This window comes from Eleginops maclovinus, chromosome 15 (genome assembly GCF_036324505.1).
Source record: "Eleginops maclovinus isolate JMC-PN-2008 ecotype Puerto Natales chromosome 15, JC_Emac_rtc_rv5, whole genome shotgun sequence".
Classification (NCBI taxonomy): domain Eukaryota; kingdom Metazoa; phylum Chordata; class Actinopteri; order Perciformes; family Eleginopidae; genus Eleginops; species Eleginops maclovinus.
In genome coordinates, this window is record NC_086363.1 from 6,271,320 (window position 1) to 6,287,291 (window position 15,972).

At 41.7% G+C, this 15,972-nt stretch overlaps 1 protein-coding gene across 3 annotated transcripts; it reads left to right on the top strand.

Annotated features, from left to right (window-relative positions):
* Positions 1–1,697: 1,697 nt before the first annotated feature.
* dusp10 (dual specificity phosphatase 10) lies at positions 1,698–13,306 on the top strand. Of its 3 annotated transcripts, none has more exons than XM_063902482.1 (4): positions 1,698–1,904; positions 3,064–3,893; positions 8,336–8,729; positions 9,495–13,306. In XM_063902482.1, exons 2-4 carry the CDS (start codon positions 3,110–3,112, stop codon positions 9,763–9,765), a joined length of 1,449 nt encoding a protein of 482 aa, XP_063758552.1. In that variant the 5' UTR covers positions 1,698–1,904; positions 3,064–3,109; the 3' UTR covers positions 9,766–13,306. The 3 variants fall into 3 exon arrangements, with proteins under 3 accessions (XP_063758552.1, XP_063758551.1, XP_063758553.1); XM_063902481.1 differs by having other exon boundaries at positions 1,698–1,887; XM_063902483.1 differs by having other exon boundaries at positions 1,702–1,887; positions 8,336–8,695.
* The last annotated feature ends 2,666 nt before the right edge of the window (positions 13,307–15,972 follow it).

The window sequence follows — 15,972 nt, forward strand, 5'->3', positions numbered from 1 at the left end:
TATAAATAACTGTAAAGAGGGCTAAGAATAGAAGCAATAATAAATGCCCTGCATTGTTTCAGGTTGCCAGAGAGGATAAATAGAGAGCTCAGATTATATTTGGGGTTTTAAGCCAACGAGACCCTTTCACCGCAACATGGGTCCCGTCATATGGGACTGTGCAGTCAGCCAACTTGGCATTGGCTTAAAAACACTTCTGCCAAACACACCTACTTAATACCACCCCTGTTTCCTCCATATCTCACACACAGATAGGGATGTAACATTATTGAGGGTTAGAAGTAGTTATTTCAAAACACAGTCACAGAAATGTCATTCAAAGAGGGAGAGTTTTTTAAAATGAAAGGTCAATTGATGTTTTTAAATGGATAAAATGTGAGAAAATTAAGCAAAATCAGACGTATTTTTTCCTTAAACGGGATTGAGTACAATATGTGCACTCGGTGCAAGCGATTGAAGAAGTAACTGTAACCTGAAGAAAAGTATAAAAAGATAAAGAACCAATGGCAGCAAAATGAGGAGATTTTTCTGAAGGAAAATGAAAATGTAGAAGCAGTCTGTTTGTTCAGGAAGGCACAGATATTGTCTAGTGAGCACAGCAGGCCTTCAGATGATTCATTTGGAAAAAAACTGACCAAAAAGATGAATGAGGACAAAATAAAACGCAATGAAAAGATAAAGGAGATGGAAGTATGTCAGTAGAAAGACTAAACTAAACCTATCATATACAGGTATGTTGAAGCATTGCCTGTTTATTTATCTATTAGTCAGCAGAATATTTTAAAAGCAAATCAGATTTAGATTGTTGTGGGTGGAAGGTAAGGTTATTTGGGTTATTTCAAAGAACAAGTCATTCATTGATTTGTCATAGCAGCAAAAGCACAGGTGTCACTTATATCATTACCAATGACGCCCTTGTATGCCAGCATAAACACCCAGACGCCGAAACTAAAGCAGTGAAATGGAATACACCCACCATTAATCATATTGTTTACACCTCCAATTTTCTTACAGTCACATATCACAATGTATGCAGTATCATGTGATTTATGTTAAGGCATGATTTCAACAATGGACAATGATCATTTCATGGGATTCAGTAGCACATACTCTCATAAGTCCTGCTGATGTGAAACAAATAAAAAAGTGATGCCAAAAAGTCATATCATAGCTTACTTTTTATTTAGCCTCCTCAAACAATGCAACATAAATACTACACACAACTTCAAAACAATATCTAGTGCAAGAGACAAATAGTGTTGGTGGATGTTGCAAGTGACCTGATGTGTGTATAATTATCTGACTCGTCAATGAACACTTTATTTACGTGTCTAATTGGCTTTTAGTTAACATATTTCCTCCCCAGCAGCACACAGTCGCTCTATTATAATACAGCTCAATTTGACTGTGCGTTAAAAAAATTACGAGCAGCACGTGAAGGCACCGTGTCTTCCTCCTCGAGCCTCCCGGAGAGACTTTTGATTGGCTGCCAGTGACATCATCCCTGCCTTGTTCGTGGGACTGAAGGCAGTTCAGGCGACATCCCCCTCCCCTCCTCTCCCCTCCCCTCCCCTCTCCTCCTCTCCACGCAGCCACAGAGGCAGACATCTCAGCCAAACCCCTCCCCTCGCAGGGCCGGACCTCACTGTACAGAAAGCATCACATTTAATATTAATGAAGCCGCGCATTGGCTCACAGTCGCGTCAATCCCGCTGCGCAACTTCTGTAGGCTGGCACACTTCCTTCAATATTATTTCTGGGGGAGCGGGGGTAAAAGTACTAAAAAATGTTGCCGATCCACAACACAGGGACGGACTGAATGGAGGCAACGTTGTCAGGGAGCGGGGATAATAAATCCGTCTACAGTGCACCGCGACACACACACCGGTAAGCAGAAATAAAAGGCAAGTTTGGGAATTAGTGTCCAAAGCAGAAGTTGTTTTGTGATGCACCGTCATAGGGATTTTATTCTATAATTAATGAAGAGGAATAGCAAATTGCTGCAACCATTTTGAGCGGATTAGTTGTTTATTATAGGTGTATTATTATTATTATTATTATTATAATGACATTAATCTTTTTAATTTTTTTACAGCTGTTATGTTTATTACAACCCACCATTGCGACAAAGTTACAATCCTTACCTTTTAAAACGCAACCATCGCATGTATATGTTTTATTTTTTCATTTAGTACGCCGGTGTGAGATTGAATTTTCTCCGGTGTGTTCAGCTCATCTGATCAGTTCGTCTCGTCCTAAAAAGCCATATCACATTCTCGGCACGTTCTCATGCCGGTTTCTTCAATGAATTTGGCCATGAATGATTTCTGCTGAAGCTGAAAGTGCACCGTGCCTAAAGCACGGCAATGGCCGGGACAGGCAGAGCTCCGCGGGTGTCTTTACATAATATTCCGGGATGACATGCTTTTAAAATGCTCAGGCTGGTGATCAAAAGGAATTGCCACCCCTCTTTTTTTTTACCCTGACTTGTCCAGTTGGGGGAGAGACCGAACTGCGGCGTAGCGTTGATGCAGTATTTTATCTTTTTTTCTCTCTTGTTATAAAAGCTTTGGATCAGACAGACCAGAGTTGGGATGAAATATTCAAACATCAATCACACACACACACACACACACACACACACACACACACACACACACACACACACACACACACACACACACACACACACACACACACACACACACACAGAGAGAGTACAGTATCTGGAGGGTGATTCATATTAATTACCCTCAAAGTGATTCAGTTACACGAGACTCTCTGATGATTTCACTGTTTATTCTTAGTGGCCAGTCTGTCTCGCCTACATTTTCCCACCAAGTTGGGTGTTGCCCTGCAGGTGTTGACACTACTAATATTTGGTTCAGCGGCAGTTTAATAGTTTGCATGTTGATCAAACAGACAGGAGCCCGGCCTATGTGCACTCAGCACCTTCATTCATAGCTTTGATCTGAATCAGTGGATGCATCCATTGAGCCAAACTGTTCATTTGCCAGGATTTCCTTCCTCGCCTGACCTGTTGTGTCTTCTCTGTCTCCACAGAGCGGCTTGTTGACTTCTCCGTAAACGTCCAGCCCTCGGCCTCCCCATGCCTCCATCTCCTCTTGACGACAGAATTGTGGTGGCGCTGCCAAGGCCGATCCGACCTCAGGAACTCCAACTGCGCCTGGACACCAGCTACGTGGACTCCATTGCCACCAGCAGCAGCGACAACACCGTTATTAGCACCACCGTGGTGAAGATCCGGGCGACGGCCAATCTTGTAACGTATATGCCCTCATCCAAGGGCTCCACGCGCTCGTTGTCGTGTGGATGCAGCAGTGCCAGCTGCTGCTCAGTGACTACCTATGAGAAGGACAACCAGAGCCTCAACCACAGCCAGGTGAGCGCCAGCAGCCCCAACCTCAGCTATGCCGGGCCCCCCACCCCTATGGTCAGCAGCCATGAAGCAATTAGCACCCCCAGTCTCGCCTCGGGCACCCCGAGGGCCCAGTCCACCGTGAGGGTCATCCACCCCAATGAGCTGGCCAAACGGGTGACCCGCTGCCCCATGGGACACCCTGTGGGGCCCATGCCCGTCATCATCGACTGCCGGCCCTTCATGGAGTACAACAAGAGCCACATCCGGGGGGCCGTGCACATTAACTGCTCCGACAAGATCAGTCGGCGGAGACTGCAGCAGGGCAAGATCACGGTGCTAGACCTCATCTCCTGCCGCGAGGGCAAGGACTCTTACAAGGGCATCTTCTCCAAAGAGATTGTGGTTTACGATGAGAGCACCATCGAACCCAACCGGCTGACGTTCTCCCAGCCGTTGCACGTGGTCCTGGATTCACTGAGGAGGGAGGGCAAGGACCCCATCATCCTCAAAGGTAACACCTCAGTTGGTTTGTCAAGACTTGGAAGGGTTTATAGCATAACAAATAAGGGATAGGGCTTTAGTTTGACTCTGGAGGGTGTAAAGACATCCAGTCCAGACATCTGAAGTACCAATGTGGTAGTATAATAACTGTTAACTTTGAACTTTATTGTGTTGGTCAACTGATTAGGACAGCCCCCTCCTAATCATGGGTCGATGTATTTGTTGTTTTGGTCTTTGTTTACTAAGCATTCAAGGATTTAAAAAGTTTGTTCACGTGAAATACATTATTTTAAGGAACTTAACGTCACGTCTCTGCTAAACACAAGATTGAATCTGTAGATTAAATACAAAATTCGAAAAGGGGAATACAAATATCTTTGGTTGAGGACAGCTCTGCAGATGATATTGCCTGTAAACACTAGTTGTAGTTTTAACACCCTTGGTGCTTTGTACTGAAGTATTACAGTAGATACCACATACAGCAGCTTTTGCATAATTAAGGCAATGCACGCTCTGTCTAAATCACCCGCATACATAAACATATGCACACGCTCCTCACCAGCTTTCTATATGACACTCATTAAGCATTTCGCAGGAAGCCAGAAGCAGCTGTTAGTAAATAAGGCATAAGTCTATTGAGATAGCTGGGTCACAGCCATGTTTTCTATCTTTGGTGTGTGCGTGTTTGAAGCTGGAGCAGTAAGTCGTGTTGGGGGCTGGGCTGTGAGTGTTTTCCAAATGCCTCCCAGACAACATCTAACCGTAAGATCACAACACCTTGATCTCTTCTTCTTCTTCTTCTTCTTCTTCACTTCATCCTCTGGTCCTCCTGAGTGCTTTGATGGATGCTCGTCTTTATTCACTGATCCTGTAGCTGTGTTCGTGTGAAGCCCGCCTCAGTGGGAGAAAGAGGCAGACTGGCTTTCTCTTTTGTACCCTGATTTGATTCTTGCAAAATTCAAGACATCCTATCCGCTGTGTGACTCAAATGACTCAGCCTGACTGTTATGTACATTAGAAGTTCTATTTCACATCAGGAATGGCCGCTATTTGCTGTGTGTCCCCATTTAAATGTCTGATTGTGGCCTAAATAATCCAAACAGTTGGATGTGTAATTCATAATGTACAATAATGAGCATTTTCTGCATTAAATGGTCCAAAAAACTTGTAGAACAGACCTAATGTTTGCAACAATTAGTTACATTTGGAGAGATCTGTGATTTTGATCAAGGTGACGATCCGATTTTCCATTTTGTCGACTTTGATGGCGATTTATTACATGGACGGACAATTTTTCATGGTACAATCGTAATATTTGGTTTGTTTTTAACTATAAATGTAAACCTTTTGAAGGGCTTAAGACCGAAGCCGAACTTAAAGACGCAAGCTGAATACATGTAACCATTTAGCTAGCAGCCCCTTTGTACTATGACCACTGGGATTTCTCACTTGTAAATGCTTTATTCAGTGTTTTTTTATCAGTCTTAACAGCCATGTGTATTTGTTTTGGAGACCTACCAATAATTTGGCTCCTCCTAAAATCTGAAAACTGAAGGATTTCTAAGTGGAAGAAATTCAAAGCCAATGATAGCGAAGACAACTCCCATTATGCCAACCTCCTTCATGATGCCACAACAATCCATCTTTTGTTTTGATTGAGAGAACCCCTATGGCAGAATAATTACATATTGTGCATTTAATGGTGAAATTCTTTCCAAAATTTGAAAAAGAAAGCCCAGAGCACATGATGTATGCGTTGAACGAATGCTTTTGATATACTTTACATTTCTTTTAAATGAAGTGATGATTCATTTATTTCCCTTTGATCTATGAGAGCTCTCTAACTAGGTGAAGTAGGTCAGGAATTGTTATTATTTCAAGCTGTTCTATCTGTTATATAATAGGAACATGCTTTTATGAATGCTGCTGAATAATTGACTCCATTATTTGCTCAGTTACCAGCATGCCTTAGTCATGCTTTATCGTAACACTGTTTTGGGTGCTACACTGGAAACACACAATCCTCCAACAGAGAGCAGTTATAGGTTACCTTTAATCCGTCACAATTGCCATAAACAACATGTCAGTGGTGCTGGAAGGCTTAGTGTAAGCATTGGAAACATCAGGTCTGTGGTGTTGAGAGGCCTTTGCGAGGCAGAGGCGGTAATTTCTTAGCAGGAACTGAGCATGTGGTTTATGAAAGTGATAGACAAGTTATCATGTTTTTCTCTTCGAGTTTGGACAGGCGTTAAAGACAGACGGTCACACTCAACAGATTCCATCCCACAGCAATATGTGCCTTCTGGAGAATCTTTGAATCTCAGTTTAGTATGAAAACTGTTATTTATGAGCCTGAAAAGACAAAACCAGTTTCTATACAGGAAGTTAGATGTGTTGCTAGCAGTCGCTTTGTCGAGGCTGGACTTGGTTCACCTGGTTTTTCCATTTTGTGGAGGTTGTTCGACTCATTGGTTTGGTTTAAGGGCTTGCAAAGTTATTGTATTGCAAGTATTTATTTATAAAACACCCCCCACACTAAATGACAGACAAAGATAGTTGCTATCTGGCGTACAAATTGGAGCATTTAACAGTTAAAGAGCTAGATATAACTAAGGAGTGGGTGGAGACCAAAACAGCCAAAATGGAATTTACCAGACTATTTTATGGAAATTGCACACTTCCACCAATGTTTCCCAACAGGTTTATTTGGTGATAAATGTTTACTGCCTGTAAGAGCCAAACAATCTATTGTTGCTTTAAATTTAGGCGAAATTTGTATTTTATTAACGATCAAAAATAAAGAAAAATACGTTTTGGTAATATGGGGCTGTCAGACTTTCTGATCTTGTAACCTGCATCTTTCTGTACAAAGTGTGTACGGGTACTAAACATATTGTAATGAAATAATAACGGTAACCTTGAGCACAAAAACAGGTTTCTAAACGTCAAACTATAAGATGGTTAATAAACAAAAGCTTATGCAAAGAAACGTAGCAATTTCTGTGGATATTCCCTCAAATGTCTTGTTGACAACGTTGTCAGCTTATAAATACTTCCCTTTCTTTTATTTACTAATGGGTGATTATTACCACAACATCTATATAATAGCTACGGCATAGCATCAGTTGAATGTCTTTGTTCAAGTTAACAATCAGGCTTTTTTATGGCAAACCCACCTGCCGGTCACCAGGGGGGAAGTTGTGCGATGACCTCACATGGCATGATGTCAACTCTTGCAATATGAACAATACATGAATTGATACTCTCTCTCTCTCTGTATGTGTGTGTCTGACACTTTCCACCCCTCCCCACAACTCTTGTGGTGAAGGGAAACTTCAGCATCACTGTAAACAGGTGAAAACCAGTTATTTGGAGAAGTGCAGATGTCCAGTGCAAAGTATATTAAACATTTATTGTACATCTATTTACTTGCAATTTAACAAGGGAGGGTGTTTCATAAGGTTGAGCAGATGGAAACTGTTATAGTAGCTATTTTGTCATTCTTAAAATAAGTTCTGCAAATGGAAAACACTGCAGATCCTTTAATATTGATGTTATATCCAAATGGAGACATTCAAATCACAACCAAATTTCATTGGTGGAGTCTGGGAGTTGGAGATTTCTCTCATGTTTTAGTGCTTCATAGCTCGTTAAAGCCAGTTGTCATTTCTCTAATCAGACGTGTATGCAAAGCTTACTGGCCTACTCGCCTGTAACGTGTGCCATGTGGTGCAGAGAAGCTTAAGTGCATGTATTTTTAGTAGGGGGGGCTCCATTGGGAGTTGAACCTATAACCTGACAGTGTTTTAACATGCGTTAACCAAGGAGAACAAGGCCCAATTTCCAATTAGGGAGGGGACAGGATAAAAAAATCATCCAAGTTAAGTAAATCATAAAAATGAGGTTAAAAAAATTATCCATAAATCATCCAAATTAAGAAGTAGGGCTGTACAAAATAGTTTCATTCATAACATTGACATTTGAAAGCTACACAGCTATTTGCTATTTGTTCCGTCTAAACCAGGTAATTCTGCAAAAATACAGAAGAAATATAGATGTAACTATTTCCAAAATCCCCAAAATGTCTTTATTTTATCGCATAGTCTTCGATTTATGTGTGTTGGTATAAAACCTTTCAGAAACAACTATTGGCTGACACACAGTGAGCCACGCACTTGTATTACATGTACAGCAAACTCACAGCACCATAACATAAATGCAAATGACCAGTTTTAAAATAACACAACAGATATTTTTGAGCTACATTTGAAAACTACAATAGAAACTTCAGATGATAAAATATGACATTCCTTGCAGCTGTATTTGTTTGACAGTTTTATAAACGTTTGAGTTAAATCATTTGACTTCCTGCTTCCTCTGTTAACCAAACACAAAGCGTAGCACCGTGTTTACTCTGAGCTTACGTCAAGGTCTTTCTGTTTGTGTTCACAGGAGGCCTTAGCTGCTTCAGGCAGAACCACGAGAACCTGTGTGAACACTCGCTGCACCTTCACGAGGGCTTGGACCACGGTGCTGCTGCTGGCCCGCTACCTCACTTCCTACCCTCCACGCCGGACATAGAGAACGCAGAGCTGACGCCAATCCTGCCCTTCCTCTATCTGGGGAACGAGCAGGACGCTCAGGACATCCACATGCTGCAGCGCTTCAACATCGGCTTCATCCTGAACGTCACCACCCACCTGCCACTCTTCCACTACGACACGGGCCTCTTCGTCTACAAGCGCCTGCCCGCCACCGACAGCAACAAGCAGAACCTGCGGCAGTACTTCGAGGAGGCGTTTGAATTCATCGGTATGAAAACTTTCACTGTTTTCACTGCAAAAGTGTAAGCTAAAGGTTCCCAAACTTCTTGTCTTGTGATCCTTAAGGACAATGTAATGTCTGCTTGAGAGCTTTGAGCAATTAAACCAAAGGATAATTGAGAGTTAGATATTGATGTCAATACGTCTGTGTTTTCTTTTGTTATCTAACGTAGTCATGAGGGCAGAGACAGCTGTGGTGATAAAACTTTGAAGCGTTTTCAAAGTGTCTTAAACGTTGTGGAGTTCTCTCTGTTACTCTTGTCTCTGAACTGCAATAGGGTTCTTTTGGTCAAAACATGAGTACTGGATAGACATGAGTAGTGAATTGATAGAAAATGGATGATGTAGGGCTGAATGCCACTACGCCTGTTTTGATTGATCTTACTTTAAGGAATGAAAATATGTTTTTTCAAAAAATATGTTTGGTCTATGTTTACCTTGTAACACATATATGCACGTAAAATACTATGTTCTATAGTTCTTGAATTATGAATGTACAAACCAGCAATCAACTCATTTTGCAAGTTTAGGTTGCATCGTGATTTGGAAAATCTGTTTCAACAAATCAAATATAATCCGGAGAAAATTATAATATTGATTAAGAAATATGGGATCACAGGTGAGGTTCTGTAGAGAGTAGTTTTTACTCTATATGCTCAATCAACTGTAACAAAACACTGTTTATTTAACCAGAACCAGACAAAGGAAGAGTTTACTGTACCACCATGAACTTCCCCTGAGGCATTTATCAGATTATATTCTAACAGTTCCCATGTTCCTCTCTGCAGAGGAAGCACACCAAGCAGGAATGGGCCTCCTGATCCACTGCCAGGCAGGCGTGTCTCGTTCAGCCACCATCGTGATCGCCTACCTGATGAAGCACACCTGGATGACCATGACAGACGCCTACAAGTTTGTGAAAACCAGGAGGCCCATCATCTCCCCGAACCTCAACTTCATGGGCCAGCTGTTGGAGTTCGAAGAGGACCTGAACAACGGAATAACGCCACGAATCCTCACACCAAAGCTGATTGGTGTGGAAACCGTCGTCTAAGCTAACCCACTCGACTAGACGCTCACACTTGTACTCACTCTCATCTTCTTTTTCAAGAGAGTCCGGCTGCTCCAGGCTGGTTCGGAGTGTGAGAGCTGCTGTATTCTTCTTGAATCTCCTCACGCTCATTTTGGACTCTCTGGAGTGCCAGAGCTCTGTGTCAATGGTGATGAGAAATGCCAAAAATCCCTACTGTTTGGACCCGGCCGAAGTCCCGGAGGAGAAGACGAGGCAGAGATGGAGCTAGAGGGGGGAAGCGGTCAGTGCTACTGATGAAGAGCAAACATGAAGGAACAGGAAATCGGTTTGGAAGAGATAGTCTCTGTGCTTAGGGGCAATTACTGACAAGAGAAACTCTTAAAGCTCACACTGTGCTACACAGTTTCTGTTTGCAGACTCAGGCGGGGTTGGCCATGGCAGTGCCTGTCAAAAAAAAAAAGATAGAGACTTGTTCGGTGTGTTAATGTTGTTGTTCTATTTTTATACAGGGGTTTATGGGGGTGACCATGACGAGCCCACAGCGGCTTACTGTGCAATAAATTCAGAGTGGAATGCAACCGACACCTTGATCTTATGTGTATATATCGGTAATGATTACAAAACATTTCCAGCTCTTTGCTGAAAAAAACATTTTGATGTTTATGTACTTACTGTTGTTCAGTTCGATACGGTTATGGTGGATACAGTTATGCTGTTATATTTGGCGCAGACAGGTTTGAGAAAATATACTTTTTTTTGTTTTTTAAGTACAGCTTGTGGGGTTTATGGAATTCATCAGATCCACAAACTCATATTTTATGTGTTTGCTCTTCGTTTTGCCATTCCTGCATCCACATATGCATATATTTTAGCAATATATATACAAATAGTGCCAAACAGCCATAAGAGCTTTTTTATGCATGGCTGCTGGCAGAGAACACTTTGAAATAATGAGTGAATATTGTAAAACGGGGCTACTGGTGATGTTTAATGTAACAGAATGGAGGAATTTCACTGCCTGCTTCTGTTGTCTCCTCTGTTCTCTTCGCTCCCATTCATCTATGAGCCAACTCTGTGGTAACAGACTCACAGAGCCCCTGTGTAGCTGCATTTGTTTGTGTCAATGCCCTACATTTTGAGCTTTGATTTAGTCCATTGTAAGGTAGCAGATTTGAGGTGCAGACAAACAAATGTTTGCCTCCTCCCGCAGGGTTGCGGTGCAGTGTGACGGTGGCGGTACAGTAGAGCAGCGTGACCCTCGTCTCATCTTATGCAGCTCGCTGACACCAAGCTATAGTTAAGTGAGCTCCTCTGCCTTGCTTAGGCGAGCGCTGCTGTCACGTGCTGTTCTAGTGCCTCTATCAATGCCTTAATTCATGTGTCACCAGTGGGCCTGCGCCTGGTACACCATCACGTGCAGACAGACGCAAGACACGTCGAGGTTTAAATTCCACTCCCAGACAAAAGCAACCTGCTCCTCTTGATCTCTGTGTTACAAATATGTTTCTCGGCTATTCCTTCTCAATATGCAGGGTTTTAGAACATTGCATTAAAAGCAAGGTAACAATGAGGTAACAATGCTAATTATGTAACTCTGATCTCGAGGTGGCATTCGAAGAGAGTCTAAACAGCAGTGTAGTAAAGAGTTGATGCACGCACACAAAGCTAACTCTCATCCTGTTGCTCCTGAATATACTCACTTTGACTAATACTACAATATGAAGATAGATATGAAGAGAACAAAACATTCTCAACTTGCAAATGCTACTTAAAGTGCACAATAGTTGCAAATCTAGCATTTCAGCCTTCCTAAAACTAAAAAAGCATGGGTTTCAACCACATGTCTAACAAACAACAGCACACAGAATAAAGACCTCATTTTGTAGAGGACTGTGTGCATGTGCGTACATGCAAAGAGCATTTAAACATAGAGAAAACACTTATCAACATTGAGAAAGCGACTGAGAAAAAAATCTTTGTCTAAGGCTGAAAAACATCGATCTTTGATGAAATTGGCTTTCGTTTGATACACCTAGAGGGCTGTGAATTTCACTTACACATAAAGGAGAATGTAGCCCTTTGACTGAAGTTTTAAAATCTAATTCAGATTAAAACAAGCTTCGTCAGGTGTTTTACTAAGCTGTTTTGAAGCAGTCTCCTCTCAAATGATGTTAATTTCCGGTTTATGTTCATAGGTTCTTCTGGTTTCTGTGCAGCTCTCCACTGTCTGCATGGAAACAAAGACTTAAAATGAAGCACAGGGCTAACAAAATCACTGTCAAAGCACCCAAGAAACTACAATTTATTTTTGCCATATCCTCCGTGAACCATTTTATCTTCAAAAGCGCATCTGAAAGCCAAACGTTAGGAGAGTGATCGCGTGTATGTCTGTCTGCAAGACGAAGGAAACGCAAGGAGTGTAGCGTAGTGAATACAAATACAGTCGGTGAGGCTTTACAACACCAACATTCACAACAATAAGCTTCAAAAATCCCTCATGTGAAAATTCATGCTATGCAAAATGAAATTGTAACAGGTTTTTCCTTTACCAAGAAGACCATGAGAATAGTTTTGTGAGGTCTCTGCAAACATTTGGAGCATGAATAACAGTTTGCGGCCTCAGATTGAAGTGAGTTTTTTTAACGTGTGAATTACCGACAAAGAAAAGAAAAAATGTGTGTGGCGACGTGTCCTCACTTTGTATTTCTGTTGCTGTTGTCATTGGTGTCTACTGGTGCTCTACAATATATTTGAATATGATACAAAAAAAGGTATGTAATAACCATTTACCACACGTTTGTAGCTTGTGCGTTTATATTCAGTGATTTGCAAAGAAAAGAAAAAAGAGAGAGCCAATGTTATATGAGAAAAATGAACCTTTTTGTCCCACCTGCCGGCCCCTACACCTGCAGCGGCACACGGCTTTTGTATGCAATTTGACTGAACAATGTAACCGTCGTACTGTACAATACTCTCTGGTTGGAAAACGAAGCATGCTGTGTGCTCCTGGTCTGTGAGGCACACTCGCAGACGCTATGGTGCTTTCTTTTTTCTCCACACTGCTCTTTCTCTAGAGGTCGTAGCCTGACCCGACAGCTCGGAGAACCATCGGCTCCTTTTTATTTGCAAAACACGGTTCTGTGCTAGAACAATACCAAGCTGTCATATTTGTGCATTCGTTACAACTAGACTTGTTTAAGAGTCTCTGATTTAGGCTCGGAGGCTACTATGGAAACTCTGCTCTACAAGTCTATCTTTCTCTGTGTCTGTAGTCAACGGTCAAGTATATACAGTATATAAATATATATCTATTTTCTTTGTATGCATATATTCATTACTATTTTTGCACTGACCTACGGACAAATGGATTTATTTTTTTCTCCACAAAGGGTGCTATTATAACGGAGGCCTTCTCCCACACCTTTTTGCATGACTCAAGATTCCTTAACTGGTCTGTCATCTCTCCTACTCTTCTCCTACTACTCCTTGAACTCTTGCAATTGAAGCACTGTAATTTTGTAATCCCTACTTGTGAGCTTTGAAATAAAGGGGGAGGCTTCAAGTTTGGTTTGGCGTCCTGGACGTTTAATTTCTCCTATGTTAACTCCTACGTGGAGCTACTCGATGCTAGGAAAAAATAAAGAAGAAATATGTTTCAGTTAGACTTATGTGTACCTTATGTTGTATTTCAATGTTTAAAGCCGCAAACATCGATATTTCTACATTAACCATGGATCAAATGACTGTGTGAAGTGAAATGCAGCGTCTTTCAATTTACTGTTCAGGTTTTATGGTCTTTTTCCAGCTGTTTTCAACAAAAGATCTGATAAACCTAATACACACAACCTGCCTTGCAGCAAGCAGCAGGGTTACAAAGCATGCTGCATTGCATTGTTGCCAAAAAGGCTCAAAATGCTAGCATCTCAGCCTTCCTAAGGTAAACAGTTGGGATATATGCCTACACTACCTGCCCAGCGCCAAGCAGGAAGGTGACAAATTTAGCAACTAGCTGTTTAACATAATGTGGCATTTAGCAGCAAAACAGTCACATATTTACCACATGAGTTTGTAGAGACTAAAACAGAGCTAAAAGCGAAGTGAATACTGGTCTTATATTCATGAAGTGGAAAGAAAACAGACCATAAATGAATGATAAGATGCTCTGTTACTGTAAATAAGAAATGATTTGCCAAAAAGTTCAACGTATTGACGTAGGATGATATGTTAGTGTTGCGATGATGTTCAGTTGCCCTTGAGTAGCCAGAATAATAATGATAAATACCAAGCAAGAGACAAGGGCTTAAACAGAAGATGAATATGTCATTATTTAGTGCCAATTCTTATTTTGTCAATCAATAATTAAGTCTATAAAAAGTCGGAACTTCAGTCCAAATCCAAAGATATTCAATTTAACAGTAACGATAAAATATTTGCCTAAATAATAATCAAAACAGTCAATCAAACCAGGAATCGACTAAATGATTGATCAAGTAACTGCTTCAGCAATACAAGAAACAGCAGGAAAAGAAAAGACGAATGTGAAACGTCTTGATATTTGAAGAGAAACAACAGATTGAGGGATAAATGACTCCAAAGCCCCACAATAGAAACATAGCCAGGAAACGCCAGAAGCTCGGAGACCCCCTGATTATTAGGATCAATATCAACAAACAACCCCCCCCCCCCCGTGTGTATTTTAAGAGACAGCCTCTATCAGCCGCTTGACATTTGAGCATCCAGTGGAGTACACAGCCAGAGTTGTGAATTATCTGTGCTCCCCTACATTGAACCATGTGTCACATAGCTGCAGGAGTTATGGGCCTATATTTACTCGCAACTTCACAGGCGTCTACTGCCTCGTGGCCAGCGGCGAAGGGGTGCGGGGGTGCTGGCCTGAGGGTCAAGATCTCTCCATAGGAACAGGCCCAGAAATAGTTTTTAGCGTTGTTTCTAATTACAAGTGATGAGTGCCCCGCCTCATTAATCCTTCCCTATCAGCACTGGGCAGGCTGGCAGCACCAGAATAGCCCTGATCTTTGTGCTGCTGCACGCCGCTCTCCACCGAGCGCTGCATGGACGTATTAGGCAAAGCAGGCTCGAGAGGAGGACCTACCTTTACCACACACATAAACAGGTGCGCACACACACACACACACACACACACACACACACACACACACACACACACACACACACACACACACACACACACACACACACACACACACACACACACACACACACACACACACACACACACACACACACACACACACACACACACACACACACACACACACACACACACACACACACACACACACACACACACACACACACACACACACACACACACACACACACACACGTGTGTGCATACTTCCCAGTCAGAGGAGGCGGTGAAATAAAGCAGAGGGGATCTCTGAGCCCGAGGACTGCTGCACTGGTTATCATCAAAGCTGCTCCCTTTGTCACACGAAGAAACACTCGCACGTCATCCCACCACGGCTTCACTAAACCTAACTGCAGCAGCACTTTGCACCAACAACTCATGAATAAACTAAGGCCTCTCATATTTACTTCACAACAAAATACGCCAAAGGCTGATACGGATTAAGGCAAATGAGAGGAAGAATAATAAAAGCATGAGAAACGAGGACAAGTGCTCGATCGGTTTCACTTACTGTCACAGTGTCTGGTACCAATTGATAGTATTTAATAAGACTCAATGATCGGACACATTTTTCAAATGGTTTAAGTATATTCATGGTTTGATATTTATGTGACTTTTTATAATGGTATTTAAGATTTGTTTACAACCAGTCAGAAAAACATGAGACCCATATAAGAACCATTCAAGTGATAAAGTATTTGTGATAAATTGTTTAATTTTAATCTTTTTTAATGAAAATGATCAAGGAAGAATAACTCAATATTTGGTGCTCACATGTCAGTAGGCCATACCTTTCAACAAGTCTTTATTACTTCATTTTAAAGGCAGTTTTCATACTCAATAATAAGGTTTCTGTTTATTTTCTGTGTGTAACAGTGTTTACCTGGGATGTAGGTGAGCCAGGCTCTGTGGACTCACCAAGCTACATGCAGCATATTGTGATAATAGTGTGCTTTTAACCATGTGGAAACCGTTTTTAACAGGCACTTTATATCTCAACCAATGTCCTTGCAAACAAAGAGGGTTATGGGTAGGAGCTTGGACTGACCTGCACAGAGCT